A 24,629-nucleotide genomic window follows, 5' to 3' on the forward strand; every position below is an offset into this window, starting at 1 on the left:
CTTTTCTTCGCTCCACCTCTTCCGGTCTCGATCCGGATTTCCGGCCACATTTTACCAAGAGCGCTTTTAAATCTTTTACTCACAACAACCCTTTCCCTTAAATCACAATAAGCATAATATCTAGAATACTTCGAACCAGCAAGAATACTCATAACCACAATCATTAAGGCCGAGTCCGTAACACTTCCCCCCTTCAGGAAAGAAAGTTTGACCCCAGCGAAAACTTTCTTTGCAGGCCAACTTGTCAACAAACCATCTATTGCCTCCTGATAGCACTTTTTCCCCGGGCGGCCGAGCTGAGTATTTCCTACATGGACGCCTTTAGGAACGTGAAGTTCACGGTTAGTCCGTGCAGGAACGTTTACTGCATGGACACCTTTAGGAACGTGGCGTTCACGGTTAATCCGTGTTGGAAAAGTCACTACCTGGACGCCTTTAGGAACGTGGCGTTCACGGTTGATCCGTGTCGGAATTTTGGCTCGGCTGCTCCGCAGCATTCAGTGCTTCACCCCTTTCTAACTTCCCTAAGATTCATGGTTGGACCACCTGTCACTGTAGTCACGTGAATAACGGCCTCCTTCTCGGCCGCTACCCTGATACCCGTCCTTTCGGGAGTTGCCGTAACTCTGTGAGCCTCCATAGCAATATCGGCTGCGGCCACCACCAACACTACCGCCAAGTTGTCCTCTCCTGTAGCCCCCTCGACGCCGACGAAATGCCTTCCCTACTGTTATGGTCCGACCTCCAACTCCTGGTTATTCAGATCCTTTTCTGCATTTCTGGCATCCTTTGAGTTTTCAAATGTGACAAAGCCAACCCCTCTTGACTTTTGGCTCTCCCCGTCTTTTATCAGCAGCACTTCCAAAAGCGGTCCATATTTGTTGAAGGTAGACTCCAGAACCTCTTCCTTTGTTTTGAAGTTCAGTCCACCTACAAAAAGCTTGCCAACTTTGCCTCCATCCCTGACTGGTGTGGTGTTATTTCCCATGTCGGACTTTTCCACAACCATCAGGTTACTAGAAACTTGACCCCCGGCCAAATCATTCCCAACCACAACTGATACTCCCTCTACAGGAAGAGTGGCTTGCAACCCCACGGTGACCGGTCCTGACACCAAATCAGACTCTAGATTGATGACATGAAGGGGAGCGCTAACCCAGCCCCCGATCCCCTGTAACCGAACACTATCACCAGTTGCTGTACTCTCTGACAATGGCAAAATGCCTTCAAGCATTAAGGATTGATGTGCTCCTGTGTCCCTCAATACCATAACTGGTCTTGGGTTAGTCGAGTCTCCCTCCAGTGAGACAAACCCCTCATAAATAAATGGTTGGTAACTCTTCTGCGGGCGATTTCTCACGTTTGCCATCGCATTCGGAGTTGTACTTGTCGGACTCCGCTCCTGATTTTCCTTTCCCAAAGCATGACAGTGGGACATCAAGTGTCCTGGTTTATGGCAAAAAGCGCAAGTAGGCCCGGAGGAGAACCTCGTGGTCTGCCTCGAGGCCCACGGAGGATACGTCTGCCTTGAAACCGTTGACTTCTGACCTCGAAAAGTCGTGATACCAGAGTGGTCCTCCTCTCGAGACCGCCCCCATGAATTTTCGTTCTCCGCCCCTGCCGTACCATAGCTCTCCTGGCTAAGTCTAGGCGAGAAGTTAGGGTTGCGGAACCCCATCCTGTGGGTTAAAGCATAGTCATCTGCCATGGTCGCTGCCTCATACAACTTTGGTACTTTCCTTTCCTCCAGGTGTATTTTAATGTCCTCGTGGACACACTGTTGGAATTCCTCCACCAGGATCAATTGTCGCAATAGTTCGAAGTCTTTCCCAACTCCTTTTGAATCGCACCACCTATCAAACATGGTTTCTTTCAATCTGGCAAACTCCACATGGGTCTCACTCTCCCTCCTCCTGGCATTCCGGAATTTTTGCCGGTAAGCTTCCGGGACCAATTCATAGGCTTTGAGAATGTGTTTCTTCAATACCTCGTAATCTGCACATTGGTCAATCGGTAAAGCCGAATAAATCTCTTGAGCTTTACCCACCAGAACACTTTGCACTAGTATGGACCAGTACACCTCAGGCCAGTTTAACTGTCGAGCCACTTTCTCAAAGTGTGGAAAAAACTTGGCTCCCTCCTTCTCATTGAAGGGTGGGACCAGCCTCACATGTCTGCCAACATCCCAGGTGTTCTGACTAGGTGTCGGACCAGTCAGCAGGGATGGTACCTCTCCCCGTTCTCTCATTAACTCCAGCTCCTTGACTTTAATTTCCTGCTGACGCGGCAATTCACGGTCCTTTAACTCCCTTTCGGCTCTTCTCTCCTCTGCTTCGAGGTCTCTTTCCACTCTGCTTTCCTCTCTTTCCACTCTCCTTTCCTCTCTTTCCACTCTCCTTTCCTCTCTTTCCACTCTCCTTTCCTCTGTTTTTTTGTCTTCTAACCTTTCCTGGAGTTCTCTTTCCACTCTCCTTTCCTCTGTTTTTTTGTCTTCTAACCTTTCCTGGAGTCCTCTTTCCAGTGCTTTTTCCCTTTCCTGGCGCCGTAATTGCATCTCCAGTTTCCGGAGCTCCACATTTTCCTGTTCTTCTGGTAACCAATCCCAGGCTACCTCTTCCCATGCTTTTAATCCCACCATAGATTGTATCACCACTGTCTGCAACTCTGCCTTCTTCATATTAGTTCGGACCTCCAAGCTAAAATGTTTGGCCAATTTCCAGAGGTCCGATTTTACGAACGCTCTGAACTGTGCTTCACTCGGGGTCACCGCAAACTTCTCTGCGTCAAACGCCATAGTGAATACTGGTAACACCTGTTAACCTTCACACAAGAAATTTCTAACAAACAAAAACAAAAGTATTATTATTATTATTTTTGTTGTTGTTTGTTTTTGGAAAAAATTTGGGAATGTTGGAAAAAGTTCCAAACTTGGGAATTCTTTCCCGGACTAAATTTAGGAATTTTTTAAGCTCCCGGATGAGCCCCCAATTTCTGTTACGGGGTCCCACCCCCTTACCCCCGGTCTCGGTGGATCTCCGAACCCCGAGAGGGTCCCCGGCAGAAAGATGTGTTATCCCTGGTTGAAACCCAGCAGATAACGTCCCTCAATGGAACCAGCAAATGAAACAGCTGAACCAATGATGCAACCACACCAAGTTATAAGCAAACCATACTATATTGTAAATCACACACAAAGCCATACAGCAATGGGGCAATCACCCCTACTTTCAAATCTTACGATAATATCCTTGTCAAGCCCCTTAACCCCACTCACGGCACCTCCCCCAATGTCTCTGCTCTCCTCCAAGGCGAAGTCCCAATGTCTCTGTGCGCTCCCGCGATCGGGGAGTCAAGGCCCGGTGGTCAATTGAGGTGTGGACGAGCGAGACGACCCCGAGGTCACGTGCTCAGCCCCCAGCAGCACAGCGGGGCGAGGAACCTCCCAAAGGTGCGGTCCCTCCCGGTGGTCAATGTCAATTGACCTCCCGGTGGTCAAGGCCCGGTGGTCAATTGAGGCGTGGACGAGCGAGACGACCCCGAGGTCATGTGCTCCGCCCCCAGCAGCACAGCGGTGGCGAGGACCTCACAAAGATGCGCTCCGACGTACACATTGCGGTTCCACCCGCGAGCCTCCGTATAATTCTCACGTGTCCCTTTCTGGCACAGCCGTTCCCGGCAATCCACCAGGGAATAATGTCCAGCCGACACTACGAAAGCCGGTTCACGGCCGGGTGCTCGCGTGGCCAAGATGACGGACGGCTTTAGCTCCAACCCAGCTTCTCAAGGCCTGGATCCTCCGGAACCTCAAGGAAAATACCCGACGACACCGGCTCCACGCACTCCGGCGATATTTCTTATCGACCGAACTTCCCTTCAAGGACGCAAAGTTCCTTCGCCCAGTACGTCGAACGCTCGGCCCGGAGCTTCAAACACCACCTCTCCTTTCGATCTCCTCCCACCTCCTTTTCTTCGCTCCACCTCTTCCGGTCTCGATCTGGATTTCCGGCCACATTTTACCAAGAGCGCTTTTAAATCTTTTACTCACAACAACCCTTTCCCTTAAATCACAATAAGCATAATATCTAGAATACTTCGAACCAGCAACAATACTCATAACCACAATCATTAAGGCCGAGTCCGTAACATTAACCCATCTCTAATTCTAGGAAAATTAACCCATCTGTAATTCTAGGAAAATTAACCCATCTGTAATTCTGGGGAAATTAACCCATCTGTAATTCTGGGGAAATTAACCCATCTGTAATTCTGGGGAAATTAACCCATCTGTAATTCTGGGGAAATTTATCCATCTGTAATTCTGGGGAAATTAACCCATCTCTAATTCTATGAAAATTAACCCATCTGTAATTCTAGGAAAATTAACCCATCTGTAATTCTGGGGGAAATTTACCCATCTGTAATTCTGGGGAAATTTACGCATGTGTAATTCTGGGGAAATTAACCCATCTGTAATTCTGGGGGAATCAACCCATCTAATTCTGGGGGAATTAACCCGTCTGTAATTCTGGGGAAATTAACCCATCTATAATTCTGGGGAAATTAACCCGTCTGTAATTCTTGGAAAATTAACCCGTCTATAATTCTGGGGGAATTAACCCATCTGTAATTCTGGGGGAATTAACCCATGTGTAATTCTGGGGGAATTAACCCATCTGTAATTCTGGGGAAATTAACCCATCTGTAATTCTGGGGAAATTTACCCATCTGTAATTCTGGGGAAATTAATCCATCTCTGATTCTATGAAAATTAACCCATCTGTAATTCTGGGGAAATTTACCCATCTGTAATTCTGGGGAAATTTACCCATCTGTAATTCTGGGGAAATTAACCCATCTGTAATTCTGGGGAAATTAACCCATCTGTAATTCTGGGGAAATTAACCCATCTGTAATTCTGGGGAAATTAACCCATCTGTAATTCTGGGGAAATTTACCCATCTGTAATTCTGGGGAAATTTACCCATCTGTAATTCTGGGGAAATTAACCCATCTGTAATTCTGGGGAAATTAACCCATCTGTAATTCTGGGGAAATTAACCCATCTCTAATTCTAGGAAAATTAACCCATCTGTAATTCTGGGGAAATTTACCCATCTGTAATTCTGGGGAAATTAACCCATCTGTAATTCTGGGGAAATTAACGCATCTGAAATTCTGGGGAAATTTACCCACCTGTAATTCTGGGGAAATTAACCCATCTCTAATTCTGGGGGAATTAACCTGGGGAATTCTAATTCTGGGGGAATTACCCCATCTCTAATTCTGGGGAAATTAACTCGTCTGTAATTCTGGGGAAATTAACCCATCTGTAATTCTGGGGAAATTAACCCATCTGTAATTCTGGGGAAATTTACCCATCTGTAATTCTGGGGGAATTAAGCCGTTTGTAATTCTTGCAGAATTAACCCATTTGTAATTCTTGCAGAATTAACCCATTTGTAATTCTTGCGGAATTAATCTGTTTGTAATTCTTGCAGAATTATTCCGTTTGTAATTCTGGGGGAAGTAATCCATTTGTAATTCTGGAGGAATTATTCCGTTTGTAATTCTGGGGGAAGTAATCCATTTGTAATTCTGGGGGAATTATTCCGTTTGTAATTCTGGGGGAAGTAATCCATTTGTAATTCTGGGGGAATTAACCTGTTTGTAATTCTTGCAGAATTAACCCATTTGTAATTCTTGCAGAATTAACCCATTTGTAATTCTTGCGGAATTAACCCATTTGTAATTCTTGCGGAATTAATCCGTTTGTAATTCTTGCAGAATTATTCCGTTTGTAATTCTGGGGGAAGTAATCCATTTGTAATTCTGGAGGAATTATTCCGTTTGTAATTCTGGGGGAAGTAATCCATTTGTAATTCTGGGGGAATTAACCTGTTTGTAATTCTGGGGGAATTAACCCGTTTGTAATCTGGAGCAATTAATCCGTTTGTAATTCTGGGGGAATTAATCTGTTTGTAATTCTGGGGGAATTAATCCGTTTGTAATTCTGGGGGAATTAATCAGTTTGCAATTCTGGGGGAATTAATCAGTTTGCAATTCTGGGGGAATTAATCAGTTTGCAATTCTGGGGGAATTAATCAGTTTGTAATTCTGGGGGAATTAAACCGTTTGTAATTCTGGGGGAATTCATCCATTTGTAATTGTGGAGGAATTAATTCTGGATGGAAACTAATTTTGAAGTAATTAATCCGTTTGTAATTCAGGAGGAATTAATCCGTTTGTAATTCTTGCAGAATTATTCCGTTTGTAATTCTGGGGGAAGTAATCCATTTGTAATTCTGGAGGAATTATTCTGTTTGTAATTCTGGGGGAAGTAATCCATTTGTAATTCTGGGGGAATTAACCTGTTTGTAATTCTGGGGGAATTAACCCGTTTGTAATCTGGAGCAATTAATCCGTTTGTAATTCTGGGGGAATTAATCTGTTTGTAATTCTGGGGGAATTAATCCGTTTGTAATTCTGGGGGAATTAATCAGTTTGCAATTCTGGGGGAATTAATCAGTTTGTAATTCTGGGGGAATTGACCCGTTTGTAATCTGGAGCAATTAATCCGTTTGTAATTCTGGGGGAATTAATCAGTTTGCAATTCTGGGGGAATTAATCAGTTTGCAATTCTGGGGGAATTAATCAGTTTGCAATTCTGGGGGAATTAATCAGTTTGTAATTCTGGGGGAATTAAACCGTTTGTAATTCTGGGGGAATTCATCCATTTGTAATTGTGGAGGAATTAATTCTGGATGGAAACTAATTTTGAGGTAATTAATCCGTTTGTAATTCAGGAGGAATTAATCCGTTTGTAATTCTGGGGGAATTAATCTGTTTGTAAATCTGGAGGAGTTAATCCGTTTGTAATTCTGGATGAATGAATTTTGGATGGAAACTAATTCTGGAGCATAATAATATGCATTTTTCAATGTGCAGTTCTCATATTTGCTTGTGTTGTTCTGACTGCAGTTGGAGGCAAGGGGTGGGATTTCTGGCAGATGGTTATCCCTCATTGTGATGATATCCTGATGTTGGGATTCTGTTTGCTAAGCTGTCTGAAGATGACAGATCCCACTGAGTTTTCTTGGCCACAATGCAAACCAATAATGCAGATGAAATGAGGTCACACATTTGGATTTTACATAAAGCAATGCATAAACACATGCTAAAACTTTGGCTCCCACTGAGGAAAAGGATGTTTATTCTGTTTATTCAGTTACAAATCAAACCTTAATAGAACACAGACGGGTGATTATTTTGTTTACTATATAAGCCATTTTGATGTCATTTGATGTCAGCAAATACGTAAAATGTCAAACTCAGTTTTGTGCACAGTCTCTCCGAGATTATCTGGAATTTCCCAAGTCAAAGAATACCTACCAACTCTGGAGTATGTTAAAATTCTCAGAAAAATTTCATCAAACTTCTTGGTATCCACATGATGTGACAAAGAACCCACCAAATAACGTTTGTCCATGAAAGGGGAGGGTGAGAGGAGATTTAAAAAGAAATTAAACCAGGATTGAGCAGAAAGAGGGGAGTGAGGCAGCATTAAAGATTACACACATCGAGGGTGCAGCCTTTCCGAACACCAAGCGTGTCTGGGCTTTGCAGGAGGTTCATGTAAGCCCTGTTGAAGTCTGCATCCCGGAGGCAGCCAGAAAAGCCTTTTTTCATAACCTCTGGCCTAGTGATGTGGGAAGAAATAATAACAGTGATATAACATTCGCCAAACCAAGACATGTGCCACACAAACACATTCGCCAAACAAACACATGCGCCAAACCAACACATTCGCAAAACTAACACATGCGCCAAACCAACACATTCACCAAATCAACACATGCGCCATTTTAACACATGCGCCAAACCAACACATCTGCCAAACTAACACAAGAGCCAAAACCAACACATTCACCAAACGAACACAAGTGCCAAACCAACACATGTGCCAAATCAACACATTCGCCAAACTAACACTTGCGCCAAACCAACACATCTGCCAAACGAACACAAGCGCCAAACCAACACATACACCAAACTAACACCTGTGACAAACCAACACATTCGCCAAATTAACACATGTGCCAAACCAACACATTCGCCAAACTACCACATGTGCCAAAATAACACATGCGCCAAACCAGCACATGCGCCAAACCAACAAATTCGTCAAACTAACACATGCGCCAAACTAACACATGCGCCAAACCAACACATTCGCCAAACCAACACATTCGTCAAACTAACACGTGCGCCAAACCAACACATTCGCCAAACCAAGACATGTGCCAAACCAACACATTCGCCAAACTAACACATGCGCCAAACCAACACATTCGCCAAACTAACACATGCGCCAAACCAACATGTTCGCCAAACTAACACATGCGCCAAACCAACACATTCGCCAAACTAACACATGCGCCAAACCAACATGTTCGCCAAACTAACACATGCGCCAAACCAACACATCCGCCAAACTAACACAAGCGCCAAACCAACACATTCGCCAAACGAACACATGTGCCAAACTAAAACATTCGCCAAATTAACACATGCGCCAAACCAACACATTCGCCAAACCAACACATGTGCCAAACCAACACATTCGCCAAACTAAGACATGTGCCAAACCAACAAATCCGCCAAACGAACACAAGCGCCAAACCAACACATTCGCCAAACTAACACATGTGCCAAACAAACACATTCGTCAAACTAACACAAGCGACAAACTAACACATGCGCCAAACCAACACATTCACCAAACTAACACGAGCGCCAAACCAACACATTCGCCAAACTAACACATGTGCCAAACAAACACATTCGTCAAACTAACAAATGCCCCAAACCAACACATTCGCCAAACCAACACATCCGCCAAATTAACACATGTGCCAAACCAACACATTCGCCAAACGAACACATGCGCCAACCTAACACATGCCCACAACTAACACATTCGCCAAACTAACACATGCGCACAACGAACACATGCGCCAAAGCAACACATTCACCAAACCAACACATTCGCCAAACTGACACATGCGCCAAACCAACACATTCGCCAAACCAAGACATCCGCCAAACTAACACAAGCACCAAACCAACACATTCGCCAAATCAACACATTCGCCAAACCAACACATTCACCAAACTAACACATTGGCCAAACTAACATGTGCCAAATCAACACATTCACCAAACCAACACATATGCCAAACTAACACATGCACCAAACCAAGACATGTGCCAAACCAACGCATTTGCCAAACTAACACGTGCGCCAAACCAACACATTCGCCAAACGAACAAATGCGTCAAACCAACACATTCGCCAAACCAACACATGCGCCAAACCAACACATTCGCCAAACCAACACATGTGCCAAACCAACACTTTCGCTAAAGTAACACATGCGCCAAACCAAGGCATTCGCCAAACCAACACATGTTCCAAACCAACACATTCGCCAAACTAACACATGCGCCAAACTAACACATCCGCCAAACTAACACAAGCGCCAAACCAACACATTCGCCAAACCAACACATGTGCCAAACAAACACATTCGTCAAACTAGCACATGCGACAAACTAACACATGCACCAAGTCAACAGATTCACCAAACTAACACAAGCGCCAAACCAACACATTCGCAAAACTAACACATGTGCCAAACAAACACATTCGTCAAATTAACACATGCGACAAACTAACACATGCGCCAAACGAACACATTCGCCAAAGTAACACAAGCGCCAAACCAACACATTCGCCAAACCAACACATGCGCCAAACGAGCACATGCGCCAAACCAACCCATTCGCCAAACTAACACATGCGCCAAACTAACACATGCGCCAAACTAACACATGCGCCAAACCAACACATACGCCTTACTAACAAATGCGCCAAACCAACAAATCCGCCAAACTAACACAAGCGCCAAACCAACACATTCGCCAAACGAACACATGTGCCAAACTAACACATTCGCCAAATTAAGACATGCGCCAAACCAACACATTCGCCAAACCAACACATACGCCTTACTAACAAATGCGCCAAACCAACAAATCCGCCAAACTAACACAAGTGCCAAACCAACACATTCGCCAAACGAACACATGTGCCAAACTAACACATTCGCCAAATTAAGACATGCGCCAAACTAACACATGCGCCAAACCAACACGTTCGCCAAACTAACACATGCGCCAAACCAACACATCCGCCAAACTAACACAAGCGCCAAACCAACACATTCGCCAAACGAACACATGTGCCAAACTAACACATTCGCCAAATTAACACATGCGCCAAACCAACACATCCGCCAAACTAACACAAGCGCCAACCAACACATTCGCCAAACTAACACATGCGCCAAACCAACACATCCGCCAAACTAACACAAGCGCCAAACCAACACATTCGTCAAACGAACAAATGTGCCAAACTAACACATACGCCAAATTAACACATGCGCCAAACCAACACATTCGCTAAACCAACACATGTGCCAAACCAACACATTCGCCAAACCAACACATGTGCCAAACCAACACATTCGCCAAACTAACACATGTGCCAAACAAACACATTCGTCAAACTAACACATGCGACAAACTAACACAAGCGCCAAACCAACACATTCACCAAACTAACACAAGCGCCAAACCAACACATTCACCACACTAACACATGTGCAAAACAAACACATTCGTCAAACTAACACGTGCGACAAACCAAGACATTCGCCAAACTAACCCATGCCCCAAACCAACACATTCGGCAAACGAACACATGTGCCAAACAAACACATTCGTCAAACTAACACATGCGACAAAGTAATACATGCGCCAAACCAACACATTCGCCAAATTAACATATGCGCCAAACCAACAGATTCACCAAACGAACACATGTGCCAAACCAACACATTCGTCAAACTAACACATGCGCCAAACGAACACATGCACCAAACGAACACATGCGCCAAACGAACACATGCGCCAAACTAACACATGCGCCAAACCAACACATTCGCCAAACCAACACATTCGCCAAACTCACACAAGTGCCAAACCAACACATTCGCCAGAGAGCACATGTGGAAAACCAATACATTCGCAAAACGAACACAATCGACAAACCAACGCATCTGCCAAACCAACACATCCGCCAAACTAACACATGCGCCAAACCAACACATCCGCCAAACTAACACATGCGACAAACTAACACAAGCGCCAAACCAACACATTCGCCAAACTAACACATGCGCCAAACTAACACATGCGCCAAACCAACACATTCGCCAAACGAACACAATCGCCAAACCAACACATTCGCCAAATGAACACATGTGCCAAACCAACATATTCGCCAAACTAACACATGCGACAAACTAACAGATGCGCCAAACCAACACATTTGCCAAACTAACACATGCGCGAAACCAACACATTTGCCAAATTAACACATGTGCCAAACTAACACATGTGCCAAACTAACACATGTGCCAAACCAACACATTCGCGAAACCAACACATCCGCCAAACGAACACAAGCGCCAAACCAAAATATTCGTCAAACTAACACATGTGCCAAACCAACACATTCACGAAACCAACACATCCGCCAAACTAACACATGCGCCAAACCTACACATTCGCCAAACTAACACAAGCTCCAAATCAACACATTCGCCAAACGAACACATGCGCCAAACCAACACATTCCCGAAACCAACACATCCGCCAAACTAACACAAGCGCCAAACCAACACATTCGCCATACTAACACATGTGCCAAACCAACACATTCGCCAAACTAACACATGCGACAAACCAAAACATTCGCAAAACCAACACATTCGCCAAATTAACATATTCACAAAAATAACACATGCTCCAAACCAACACATTCGCCAAACGAACACATGCGCCAAACCAACACATTCACGAAACCAACACATCCGCAAAACTAACACAATCGCCAAACCAACACATTCGCCAAACTAACACATGCGACAAACTAACACATTCGCCAAACTAACACATGCGACAAACGAACACAAGCGCCAAACCAACACATTCGCCAAACTAACACATGCGCCAAACCAACACATTCCCGAAACCAACAAATCCGCCAAACTAACACAAGCGCCAAACCAACACATTCGCCAAACTAACACATGTGCCAAACCAACACATTCGCCAAACTAACACATGTGACAAACCAAAACATTCGCAAAACCAACACATTCGCCAAACTAACACATTCACCAAACCAACACATTCGCGAAACCAACACATCCGCAAAGCTAACACAAGCGCCAAACCAACACATTCACAAAAATAACACATGCTCCAAACCAACACATTCGCCAAACGAACACATGCGCCAAACCAACACATTCGCGAAACCAACACATCCGCAAAGCTAACACAAGCGCCAAACCAACACATTCGCCAAACTAACACATGTGCCAAACCAACACATTCGCCAAACTAACACATGCGACAAACCAAAACATTCGCAAAACCAACACATTCGCCAAACTAACACATTCGCCAAACTAACACATGCTCAAAACCATCACATTCGCCAAACGAACACATGTGCCAAACCAACACATTCACGAAACCAACACATCCGCCAAACTAACACAAGCGCCAAACCAACACATTCGCCAAACTAACACATGTGCCAAACTAACACATGCGCCAAACCAACACATGCGCCACACTAACACATGCGCCAAACCAACACATTCGCCAAACGAACACAAGCCCCAAACCAACACATTCGCCAAACGAGCACATGTGCCAAACTAACACATGTGCCAAACCAAGACATGTGCCAAACCAACACATTCGCCAAACTAACACATGCGCCAACCTAACACATGCGCCAAGCCAACACATTCGTGAAAGTAACACATGCGCCAAACTAACACATCCACCAAACCAACACATTTGCGAAACCAAGACATGTGCCAAACCAACACATTCGCCAAACGAGCACATGTGCCAAACCAACACATTCGCCAAACTAACACATGCGACAAACGAACACAAGCGCCAAACCAACACATTCGCCAAACTAACACATGCGCCAAACGAACATATTTGCCAAACCAACACATTCGCCAAATGAACACATGTGCCACACTAACACATGCACCAAACTAACACATGCGCCATACCAACACATTTGCCAAACCAACACATTCGCCAAATGAACACATGTGCCACACTAACACATGCGCCAAACTAACACATGCGCCAAACCAACACATGCGCCAAACGAACACATGCGCCAAACCAACACATTCGCCAAACCAACACATTCGCCAAACTAACACAAGCGCCAACAACAACACGTTCGCCAACACATTCGCCATAATAACACATGTGCCAAACCAACACATTCACCAAACTAACACATGCGCCAAACCAACACATCCGCCAAACGAACACATCCGCCAAACGAACACATGCGCTAAACCAACACATCCGCCAAACTAACACAAGTGCCAAACTAATATGAGCGCCAAACCAACACATTCGCCAAACGAACACATGTGCCAAACTAACACATTCGCCAAAATAACACATGCGCCAAACCCACACATTCGCCAAACCAACACATGTGCCAAACCATCACATTTGCCAAACCAACACATGCGCCAAACCAACACATTCGCCAAACTAACACATGTGACAAACCAAAACATTCGCAAAACCAACACATTCGCCAAACTAACACATTCGTCAAACTAACACATGCTCCAAACCATCACATTCGCCAAACGAACACATGTGCCAAACCAACACATTCACGAAACCAACACATCCGCCAAACTAACACAAGCGCCAAACCAACACATTGGCCAAACAAACACATGTGCCAAACCAACACATTCGCCAAACTAACACATGCGACAAACTAACACGTGCGCCAAACCAACACATTCGCCAAACCAACATGCGACAAACTAACACATGTGCCACACTAACACATGTGCCAAACCAAGACATGTGCCAAACCAACACATTCGCCAAACTAACACATGCACCAACCTAACACATGCGCCAAACCAACACATTCGCCAAACTAACACATGCGCCAAACTAACACATCCACCAAACCAACACATTTGCGAAACCAAGACATGTGCCAAAGCAATACATTCGTCAAACGAGCACATGTGCCAAACCAACACATTCGCCAAACTAACACATGCGACAAACTAACACATTCGCCAAACCAACACATCCGCCAAACTAACACAAGCGCCTCACCAACACATTCGCCAAACTATCACATGCGCCAAACCAACACATCCGCCAAACGAACAGGAGCGCCAAACAAACACAAGCGCCAAACCAACACAATCGCCAAACCAACACATCCGCCAAATTAACACAAGCGCCAAACCAACACATTCGCCAAACGAACACATGTGCCAAACTAACACATTCGCCAAATTAACACAGGCGCCAAACCAACACATCCGCCAAACAAACACATGTGCCAAACCAACGCATTTGCCAAACTAACACATGCGCCAAACCAACACATCCGCCAAACTAACACAAGCGCCAAACCAACACATTCGTCAAACTAACACATGCGCCAAACCAACACATCCGCCAAACTAACACATGCGCCAAACCAACACATCCGCCAAACTAACATATGTGCCAAACCAACACATCCGCCAAAGTAACACAAGCGCCAAACCAACACATTCGGCAAACCAACACATGCGTCAAACTAGCACATGCGCCAAACCAACCCATTCGCGAAACTAACACATGCGCCAAACTAACACATGCGCCAAACCAACACATTCGCCAAACTAACACATGCGCCAAACCAACACATTCGCCAAACTAGCACATGCGCCAAACCAACCCATTCGCGAAACTAACACATGCGCCAAACTAACACATGCGCCAAACCAACACATTTGCCAAACTAACACATGCGCCAAACCAACACATTTGCCAAACTAACACATTCGCCATCTAACACAAGCGCCAAACCAACACATTCGCCATACTAACAAATGTGCCAAACCATCACATTCGCACGATGATACTACATTAAGTATCATCAAATTCTTCTTCTTCTGCCATCATCAAATCCTTCTTCTTCTCTGATCATCAGTTCAGATTCAGACCAGGTCACTCTACCTTGGACATTCTACTTCTGTTCTCCAATAAATGGATAGAAGCCCTCAACGTCAGATATGAGATCATGGCCATCTTTCTGGATATATCTCGAGCATTTGATTTGAAATTTTTTGGAATCATAGTGTGATTGTGTCATGACAACACCACAAGAATGGGATAATGTATCAGTGGAATACCTTGAGAAATAGGTTAAAATTAATAATCTTCCCTCTACAATTTCATTTTCTCGAATAAAAACATCACATTAAGTATCAGGTAACCTCATATTATGGAAAAACACTGAAAAAAAAGGATAAAATAAATCAGTTGCACCTGACATTATGGTTGGCTGGGAAACCTCCAAAGTAGATCTTGCTATTGCTTTGGAGATTTAGGCCAGTGGAACGACCCGGGGAGGAGCCAATCACCTTCTCCTTATTTTCATCATCATCATCATCAAAATTATTAACAATGAGGGTTCCTTCGGGTGAAGAAACAACAAAAGGTTAAGTGGTTAAGCAAGAATCTCACAGACATCTTCTTCTTCTAACCATCACATCACATCAAAGTCAACGAAAGCTTTGCAAAATAATATGAAGAGTTTAATATGCATGACTTTTTTTTAAAAAGAAAAAATGGGCATCCAACCAAAAAAATAACTCAATATACACCACTAATCGAGTAATAAATAAGCAAGAGCAGATCCAGTCTCAGGTGACATTTCACCCGCTTTCTAAGTTCAATAGTTCCCGAGGCGACGATTCATTTCCAGTCGCGTGCCAGTGCGAGCGGTCAATTAGGGAGTGTTTTTATTGGGAAAAACACCAATCACATCATCGATGGTCTGCTCTGTTCCTTTGAATTACTTGTGATCTGGCATTGTGTGTATGGAGTGGGTAAATGTGTGTTCGTTGCTGTTTTGGTGTTTGCAGAGCACTAACATGGCTGTCTTCTTGTCCGGGTTGTACACGGTGACCTGTGGGTTGCGTGAATGGTTGAGGTTCTGTTGGGTGTTGTGCATGTGTGGCATGGTATGAGTGATCGAGTGTTGTTTTTTGCTCACCTTGTGCAGCTGTTTGCACCAGCTAGTTTTGTCATTTGTATCAGATCTGTGTATTGTGCGTGGCAATATCTACGATCTCCCCAGTTAGACCACCCTCTCGGATTTGACATGACTCCAGATTCATCAATGTGCATGCCGTCCCTCAGATGGACGTTAAACTGAGTCTGCCGGATTTCAATATATACACACACACACACACACACACACACACACACACATATATATATATATATATATATATATATATATATATATATATATATATATATCTATCTATCTATAATTCCAGTAATCTCTCTGTGTGTGTGTGTGTGTGTGTGTGTGTGTGTGTCTGTGTGTGTGTTTGTTTGTTTGTCTGTGACCGCTGTTTCTCGACAACCACGGGTCCGATATACTTGAAACTTGCCAGGTATATTGCTGGGGACCCGAGGATGTGCCTTTTCAAGGTTTGAAATTAATCGGACAAGTAGTTACCGAGCTATGTCCAAAAAACGATTCAACCAATCAGAGAGCAGCGAGCTATCACGTGTGCCGAACGTGGCGAACAGACTCTGCCTCGGACGGCACATTTGAGAGCGTATTCATTTATTTCACGTTTGCAAACTATGTTGGCGTTAAACTATGTTTTAAAACTAATTAAAACTAATTTGCGATTCTTTCGCTTTCCTGCGCGTTTGTGCACGTTATGGCGATTTCTTTACCAAACTCCGCAAGCCGTTCGCTTTGGACCAAACCATTTCATGTAAATAGAGGGGGGGGGATTGTCACCGTACTCGCAAGCCGTTCGCTTTGGACCAAACCATTTCATGTAAATAGAGGGGGGGGGGGGGGATTGTCACCGTACTCGCAAGCCGTTCGCTTTGGACCAAACCATTTCATGTAAATAGAGGGGGGGGATATAATTTTAGATATATATATAGTACGGGCATGCCCTAGTCTATCTATAATTCCAGTAATCTCTGTGTGTATGTTTGTATGTTTGTATGTATGTTTGTCTGTGACCGCTGTTTCTCGACAACCACGGGTCCGATATACTTGAAACTTGCCAGGTATATTGCTGGGGACCCGAGGATGTGCCTTTTCAAGGTTTCATATTAATCGGAGAAGTAGTTACGGAGCTATGTCCAAAAAACGATTCAACCAATCAGAGAGCAGCGAGCTATCACGTGTGCTGAACGTGGCGAACAGACTCTGCCTCGGACGGCACATTTGAGAGCGTATTCATTTATTTCACGTTGGCAAACTATGTTGCCGCTATGTTGGCGTTAAACGATGTTTTAAAACTAATTAAAACTAATTTGCGATTCTTTCGCTTTCCTGCGCGTTTGTGCATGCTATGGCGATTTCTTTACCAAACTCCGCAAGCCGTTCGCTTTGGACCAAACCATTTCATGTAAATAGAGGGGGGGGGGGGGGATTGTCACCGTACTCGCAAGCCGTTCGCTTTGGACCAAACCATTTCATGTAAATAGAGGGGGGGGGGATATAATTTTAGATATAGATATAGTACGGGCATGCCCTAGTATATATAATGTCAGGAAGTACCATTTCCATTTTTTTTTTTTTTTTTTTTTTTGTATACTGAATCGAGGCTCGTGAAAGAGCTAACATTTATTTCACAAACAAATCAACCAGACAAACAAAATATACAAAAAGAGGGAGCGGAAGACAAGATGGGGAGAGAATGGGAAGCACACAACCACAACATTTGAGAGCAGGGAGAAGTGTGGGAGGGAGAGGGCTTGGGGGGAGGAGGCGTGGGAAGGGGGGGGGGGGGGTGAGAGGTATAAAACACAAGGGGACCGAAATTAGAGGGGGTAGAATTATTTTTGTATACTGAATCGAGGCTCGTGAAAGAACTAATCAACAAAGTGTGGGTCATTGGTTCGATTTTAGAAAGGTGTGCCGTCCTGATGAGTGCAAATAAGCCCTCCTCAGATGGAATGCCGTTGAAGTCGTTGGGACTCATTCCTGCGGAGGAGAGGTCCAATTATATGACCATGGATTCTGACCCTTCCAGGGTTAGGATGTATGTGTTTTGATTAACCATGTGCTTCAGCATTTGATCTGAGGTGCATGAGTATGCTAATGGGACAGTCTTGATGGCCTGGGTGCTTTGGTCATGGGGTGAGAGTACACGCCTCAAGTTGTGTTTAAATGTTTTGATTTTTAAAACCTTTTTTTTGTGTAAAAAAGGTGCGTTGAAAAGAGTGCAAATAAGCCGTCGTCGGGATGGCTTAGTGTTGAAGTCCTGGGGACTCACTCCTGGGGAGGAGGGGTCCAATTGTAGGATATACTGTATATGAATAAATATATTATACATATATATATCTATGCAGCGTCTGTCCTGTCCTGTCCTGTGTTGTCTTGTGTTGTCTTGTCACTGAACTACTTTCTCAAACTTCTATGAAATCGTACCAAACTTCTGGTATGCACATATCTCTCCCGTCGGTATGTCCTAAGGGTATTTTCTTTGAAAAATTATACAATTTTTTTTTTTTTTGGAATTTTTTGGGGAATTTTTTTTTTCAACTTCAATTGTTTATAAAATGTGATATCACGTATATTACAAATACATTTGTGCAAAATAATTGTTTGAATTATGATTGGTTTAAACCATGACAAAACGGCAACTCGGGTGCAGTCATTTATCTATATATCTACACATCTGGGCAGTGTCTGTGTTGTCACTTAACGACTCCCTCAAACTTTTGTTTCCGTGGTTGTGAAGTGTTTTTAATAAGGTTGTGGTGGTTTTGAATCACGTGGTGGTGAGGTGTTTTTAAATCACATGGTGGTGAGGTGTTTTTAAATCACATGGTGGTGAGGTGTTTTGAATTACGTGGTGGTGAGGTATTTATAATTACGTGGTGGTGAGGTGTTTTTATTTATGTGGTGGTGAGGTGTTTTGAATTAGTTGGTGATGAGGTGTTTTGAATTATGTGGTGGTGAGGTATTTTGAATTACTTGGTGGTGAGGTGTTTTTAAATGATGTGGTGGTGAAGTGTTTTTAATTTCGTGGCTGTGAGGTGTTTTTATTACGTGTTTTATGGCTGTGAGGTGTTTTTATTACGTGTTTTATGGCTGTGAGGTGTTTTTATTAGGTGTTTTATGGCTGTGAGGTGTTTTTAATTTTGTGGTGGTGAGGTGTTTTTATTAGGTGTTTTATGGCTGTGATGTGTTTATTATTATTTATTTTTTTGTATACAGAGTCGAGGCTCGTGAAAGAGCTAACATTTATCAAACAAACAAATCAAACAAACAAGCAAACAAAGTATATAAAAAGGGGAGCGGTCGACAAGATGGGGAGAGAAGGGGAGGAAGCACACAAACACAACATTTGAGAGCAGGGACATCGGGAGATGTGTGGGAGGGAGAGGGCCTGGGGGGAGGCAGGATAGGTATAAAACACAAGGACACCAAGGACTTCCAGGAAAGAAGTCAAAAGTCACCACAAAAAAGTGGATTTGGGGTGAAATTAGCGGGGGTAGAAAAGATCAAGGTTTTGGATTGGGGAAGATAAGAGATGGTGGTGAACAGCCATTTTAAAGACCTGGAGGGAGGAGTGGGATTGAAGAGAGTGAGGGAGTTTGTTCCAGAGGCGGGAGAAAAGAGGAATGAAGGAGTGAAGGTGAGCAGAGAGTCTTGATTTTGGCAGTTTAACCATAAGAGGGTTGCAGGCACATCTTGTGCGACCTGTAGGAATATTTGGGGGACAGAGCCCAGAGAGAGCTGGGGGAGCTGGGGGAGCAAGGCCGGAGAGGAGTCGGTAGAAGACGGAAAGACCACCAACTTGCCTGCGGTGAGTAAGTGAAAGGCCCTCGGAGATAGCGTCATCGCGGGAGATTCCAATGATTCTGAACGCTTTGGTTTCAACAGCGTGAAGACGAGCTAGGTGTGAGGCAGGAGCACCAGCCCAGAGGGGAGAGCAGTACTCCATTGAGTTGCGGATGAAAGCCTTGTATGTGGTGAGGAGCTCAGGTGTGCCAAGGAAGGACTTCGCACGACGGAGGATGCCCAGTCGGCGACTGGCTTTGGAGGCCAGCTTGGAAATGTGGTTTTCCCAGGAAAGATCATGGCAGATAGTGAGACCCAAAAGCTTGAGTGACAGAACTTCTTGTGGAGGATTATTCAGAAAGTAGATGGGGGGGTTGTCCAGTCGGTCTTTTCGGAGAGACATCGTAAGAGTGTGAGATTTGTCAGGATTGAAAGACATGTTCCACTTGTTTGCCCAGTCTGTGATTTTGTCCAGGTCTGCAGAGAGTGAGGATGCTGCAGACTGCCGATCTGAGGGATGAGGAATGGAGCGGCAGAGAGTGGAGTCATCAGCAAAGAGATAGAGAGGATTTTCAAGAGAGTCAGAGAGATCATTGATGAAGACCAGAAAAAGCACAGGGCCCAGAACACTGCCTTGGGGAACTCCAGCCTGAACAGGAAGAGGAGATGAGAGAAACCCATTCAGGGCCACACGTTGACTACGGCTAGAGAGGAAGTCCACCAGCCATGCGTGGAGATTTCCATGGATACCAAAGGAGGAGAGTTTGGTGAGCAGAGCGGGGTGCCAGACCGTATCGAAGGCACGTGATATGTCGAGGGAGACAGCTCTAATTTCCTGTTTGGCATTGAGGACCTCCATCCATTGTTGAGACAGCAGAAGCAGCATGTCCAGAGTAGAGTGACCTGGTCTGAAACCAAAGTGATGATCAGAGATCAAGCCATTGGAGAAGAGGAAAGATTTCATATCCGAAGCAATGATGGATTCCATGACATTGCTGATAATTGGGAGAAGGCTGATTGGTCTGTAGTTGCTAGGATCTGTTTTTGCACCTTTTTGTGCAAAGCGGTGATGTTGGCTGATTTCCAAGCAGATGGCAGTTGACCTTGAGCAAAAGAGAGGGTGAAGAGAACAGAGAGAGGGAGTGAAAGAGTGGAAGAACAGGATTTTAGGACCCGTGGGCTGATGCAGTCAGGTCCAGTTGCAGAATCAGAGTCGAGGGTTGACAGAAACTTTTCCACCTTGTCAGGAGGAAAGGACACGAAGGTCCAGGAGCAGGCTGGGTACGACTGGGTATGGTGGGTACAGAGAGGGATGGGTTTGGGACACAAGATTTAGAGGCAAACACAGAGTTGAGGCATTCAGCTTTTTTACGTGCGGAGTCAGCTGTGTAGCCGTTTAAGGTAAGGGAGGGGATAGAGGGGGAACAAACACCAGAAACAGATTTGACCAGACGCCACCAGGATTTGGAAGAGGGAGACAGATAGAGTTCGGTCTTGAGAACGGAGAGATATTGTTTCCTGGCTCTCCTGAGGGTGGACACACACTTGTTTCGGGCTTTGTGAAAGGAAATGAGATTTCCTTCCGTTGGATTTGCTTTCCAGGAGACGAAGGCAAGTTGTTTCTGGGCAACAGCCTCACCACAAGATTCCGTGTACCATGGACGGGAGGAAGGGTATGACAACTGAAGACGAGATGGGATAAATCTGTGCATGAGAGAGAGCAATTTACTTTGGAAGAATTCCCAGGATGAGTTGATGTCAGAGGTGGTAGAGATGGCAGACCAGTCCAGATGATTGATGGCTGCTTGAAGACCGTGCCAGTTGGCCTGAGTGAAATGCCAGACTCGTCGACGCTGAGCAGGCTCCCTGAGAATGGTCAGAGAGATGTCCACTTTAACAAGCACATGATCAGATGAGCCGATTGGAGCAGAAGAAGAGCAGCAGACATTTTCAGGGAAGTTAGTCATAACCAAGTCCAGAAGAGAAGATGCTCCGTTGACTGAGATGCGGTGTTTTTAATTTCGTGTTGGTGAGGTGTTTTTATTACGTGTTTTATGCCTGTGACGTGTTTTTAATTTCGTGGTGGTGAGGTGTTTTTAAATCACATGGTGGTGAGGTGTTTTTAAATCACATGGTGGAGAGGTGTTTTGAATTATTTGGTGGTGAGGTATTTATAATTACGTGGTGGTGAGGTGTTTTTAATTATGTGGTGGTGAGGTGTTTCGAATTACTTGGTGGTGAGGTGTTTTTAAATGACGTGGTGGTGAGGTGTTTTTAATTTTGTGGCTGTGAGGTGTTTTTATTACGTGTTTTATGGCTGTGAGGTGTTTTATTACGTGTTTTATGGCTGTGAGGTGTTTTTATTACGTGTTTTATGGCTGTGAGGTGTTTTTACTTTCGTGGTGGTGAGGTACTTTTATTACGTGTTTTATGGCTGTGAGGTGTTTTTATTACGTGTTTTATTGCTGTGAGGTGTTTTAATTACTTGGTGGTGAGGTGTTTTGAATTACTTGGTGGTGAGGTATTTTGAATTACATGGTGGTGAGGTGTTTTGAATTACATGGTGGTGAGGTGTTTTGAATTACGTGGTGGTGAGGTGTTTTGAATTACTTGGTGGTGAGGTGTTTTGAATAACGTGGTGGTGAGGTGTAATCGTCCCAAACTTACAGTCTGCACCTACCCCTCCCCTATGTATGTGCGGAGGGGTTCTTTCTTGAAAAAAAAACATTCAACCTAAATCTTCAACCTAAATTGCCTATAAAAATGTAATATCACAAACACAACAAATACATTTGTGCAAAGTAATTGTTTGTATTATGATTGGTGAAAATCATGACAACACAGCAACTCAGGTACAGTCATTAGCCTCAGTTAAAATAAGCCCGTTCCTTAGTATCGACGCTTGGTGAAGCCCCTGTCACACCTTGACGATTTAGCCAGCGTATGCCGACGTATCAAAATTGAGTGCTGGTGTGAGTCATACGCTGGCATACGTCGACAAATTTTGTGCATGCACAAAATTTGTCGACGAGCTCGGCGTACTACGACGTATGCCAGCATGCTTCAGCGTGCTCTTAACGTAGCCAAATTTTTCATATGTCGGCATACGCTGGCTAAAACGTCAAGGTGTGACAGCGGCTTGAGGCGAGCGCAGCGAGCTGAGCCAAGCTAGTATATATATATATATATATATATATACACTACATGGCCAAAAATATGCGGACACCCCTTATAAATTAGTGGATTCGGCTGTTTCAGCCACATCCATTGCAGACAGTTATTATATATATATATATATATATATATATATATATATATATATATATATATATATATATATAATCAAGCACACAGCCATGCAATCTTCATAGACAAACATTGGCAGTAGAATGGGCCGTACTCAAGAGCTCAGTAATTTTCAACTTGGCACCGTCATAGGATGCCGCCTTTCCAAAAAGTCAGTTCGTCAAATTTCTGCCCTGCTAGAGCTGCCCCGGTCAACTGTAAGTGCTGTTATTGTGAAGTGGAAACATCTAGGAGCAACAACAGCTCAGTCGCGAAGTGGTAGGCCAAACAAGCTCACAGAACGGGATCGCCAAGTGATAAAGCGCGTAAAAATCGTCTGTCCTCGGTTGCAACACTCACTACCGAGTTCCAAACTGCCTCTGGAAGCAACGTCAGCACAACAACTGTTCGTCGGGAGCTTCATGAAATGGGTGTTCATGGCTGAGCAGCCGCACACAAGCCTAAGTTCACCATGCGCAATGCCAAGTGTTGGCTGGAGTGGTGTAAAACTCGCCGCCATTAGACTCTGGAGCAGTGGAAACGCGTTCTCTGAAGTGATGAATCACGCTTCACCATCTGGAAGTCTGACAGACGAATCTGGGTTTGGCGGATGCCAGGAGAACGCTACCTGCCCAGATGCACAGTGCCAACTGTAAAGTTTGGTGGATGAGGAATAATTGTTTGGGGCTATTTTTCATGGTTTGTGCTAGGCCCCTTAGTTCTGGTGAAGGGAAATCCTAACGCTACAGCATACAATGACATTCTAGAGGATTGTGGGCTTCCAACTTTGTGACAAAAGTTTGAGGAAGGCCCTTTCCTGTTTCAGCATGACAATTCCGCCGTGAACAAAGCGAATTCCATACAGAAATGGTTTGTCGAGATCGGTGTGGAAGAACTTGACTGTCCTGCACAGAGCTCTGACCTCAACCCCATCGAACACCTTTGGGAAGAATTGGACCGCCGACTGCGAGCCAGGCATAATTGCCCAACATCAGTGTCCGACCTCACCAATGCTCTTGTGACTGAATGGAAGCAAATCCCCACAGCAATGCTCCAACATATAGTGGAAAGCCTTCCCAGAAGATTGGAAGCTGTTATAGCAGCAAAGAGGGGACAAACTGCATATTAATGCCCATGATTTGGAATGAGATGTTCGATGAGCACATATGGGTGTGATGTTCGGTGTCCACATACTTTTGGCCATGTAGTGTATGTATATATATATATATATCTATATATATATATGAATCAACAACTGCTTGGCCAATTTCCTTCATGTTTTTTGTACGTGCCCACG

At 44.4% G+C, this 24,629-nt stretch overlaps 1 protein-coding gene across 1 annotated transcript in view; it reads right to left on the reverse strand.

Moving 5' to 3' along the window:
* LOC137433134 (laminin subunit alpha-2) overlaps nucleotides 1-24,629 on the reverse strand; it is a 469,485-nt gene that overhangs the window by 16,970 nt on the left and 427,886 nt on the right. Inside the window, exons 52-53 of the mRNA XM_078783389.1 lie at nucleotides 15,541-15,688; nucleotides 7,576-7,696 (exon numbers count right to left, since the gene is read on the reverse strand). Of these exons, the coding sequence (XP_078639515.1) occupies nucleotides 7,576-7,696; nucleotides 15,541-15,688 (269 nt within the window). The remainder of the gene's footprint in view (nucleotides 1-7,575; nucleotides 7,697-15,540; nucleotides 15,689-24,629) is intronic.

Source organism: Myxine glutinosa, chromosome 8, assembly GCF_964187855.1.
Source record: "Myxine glutinosa chromosome 8, kmMyxGlut1.1, whole genome shotgun sequence".
Taxonomy (NCBI): Eukaryota; Metazoa; Chordata; class Myxini; order Myxiniformes; family Myxinidae; genus Myxine; species Myxine glutinosa.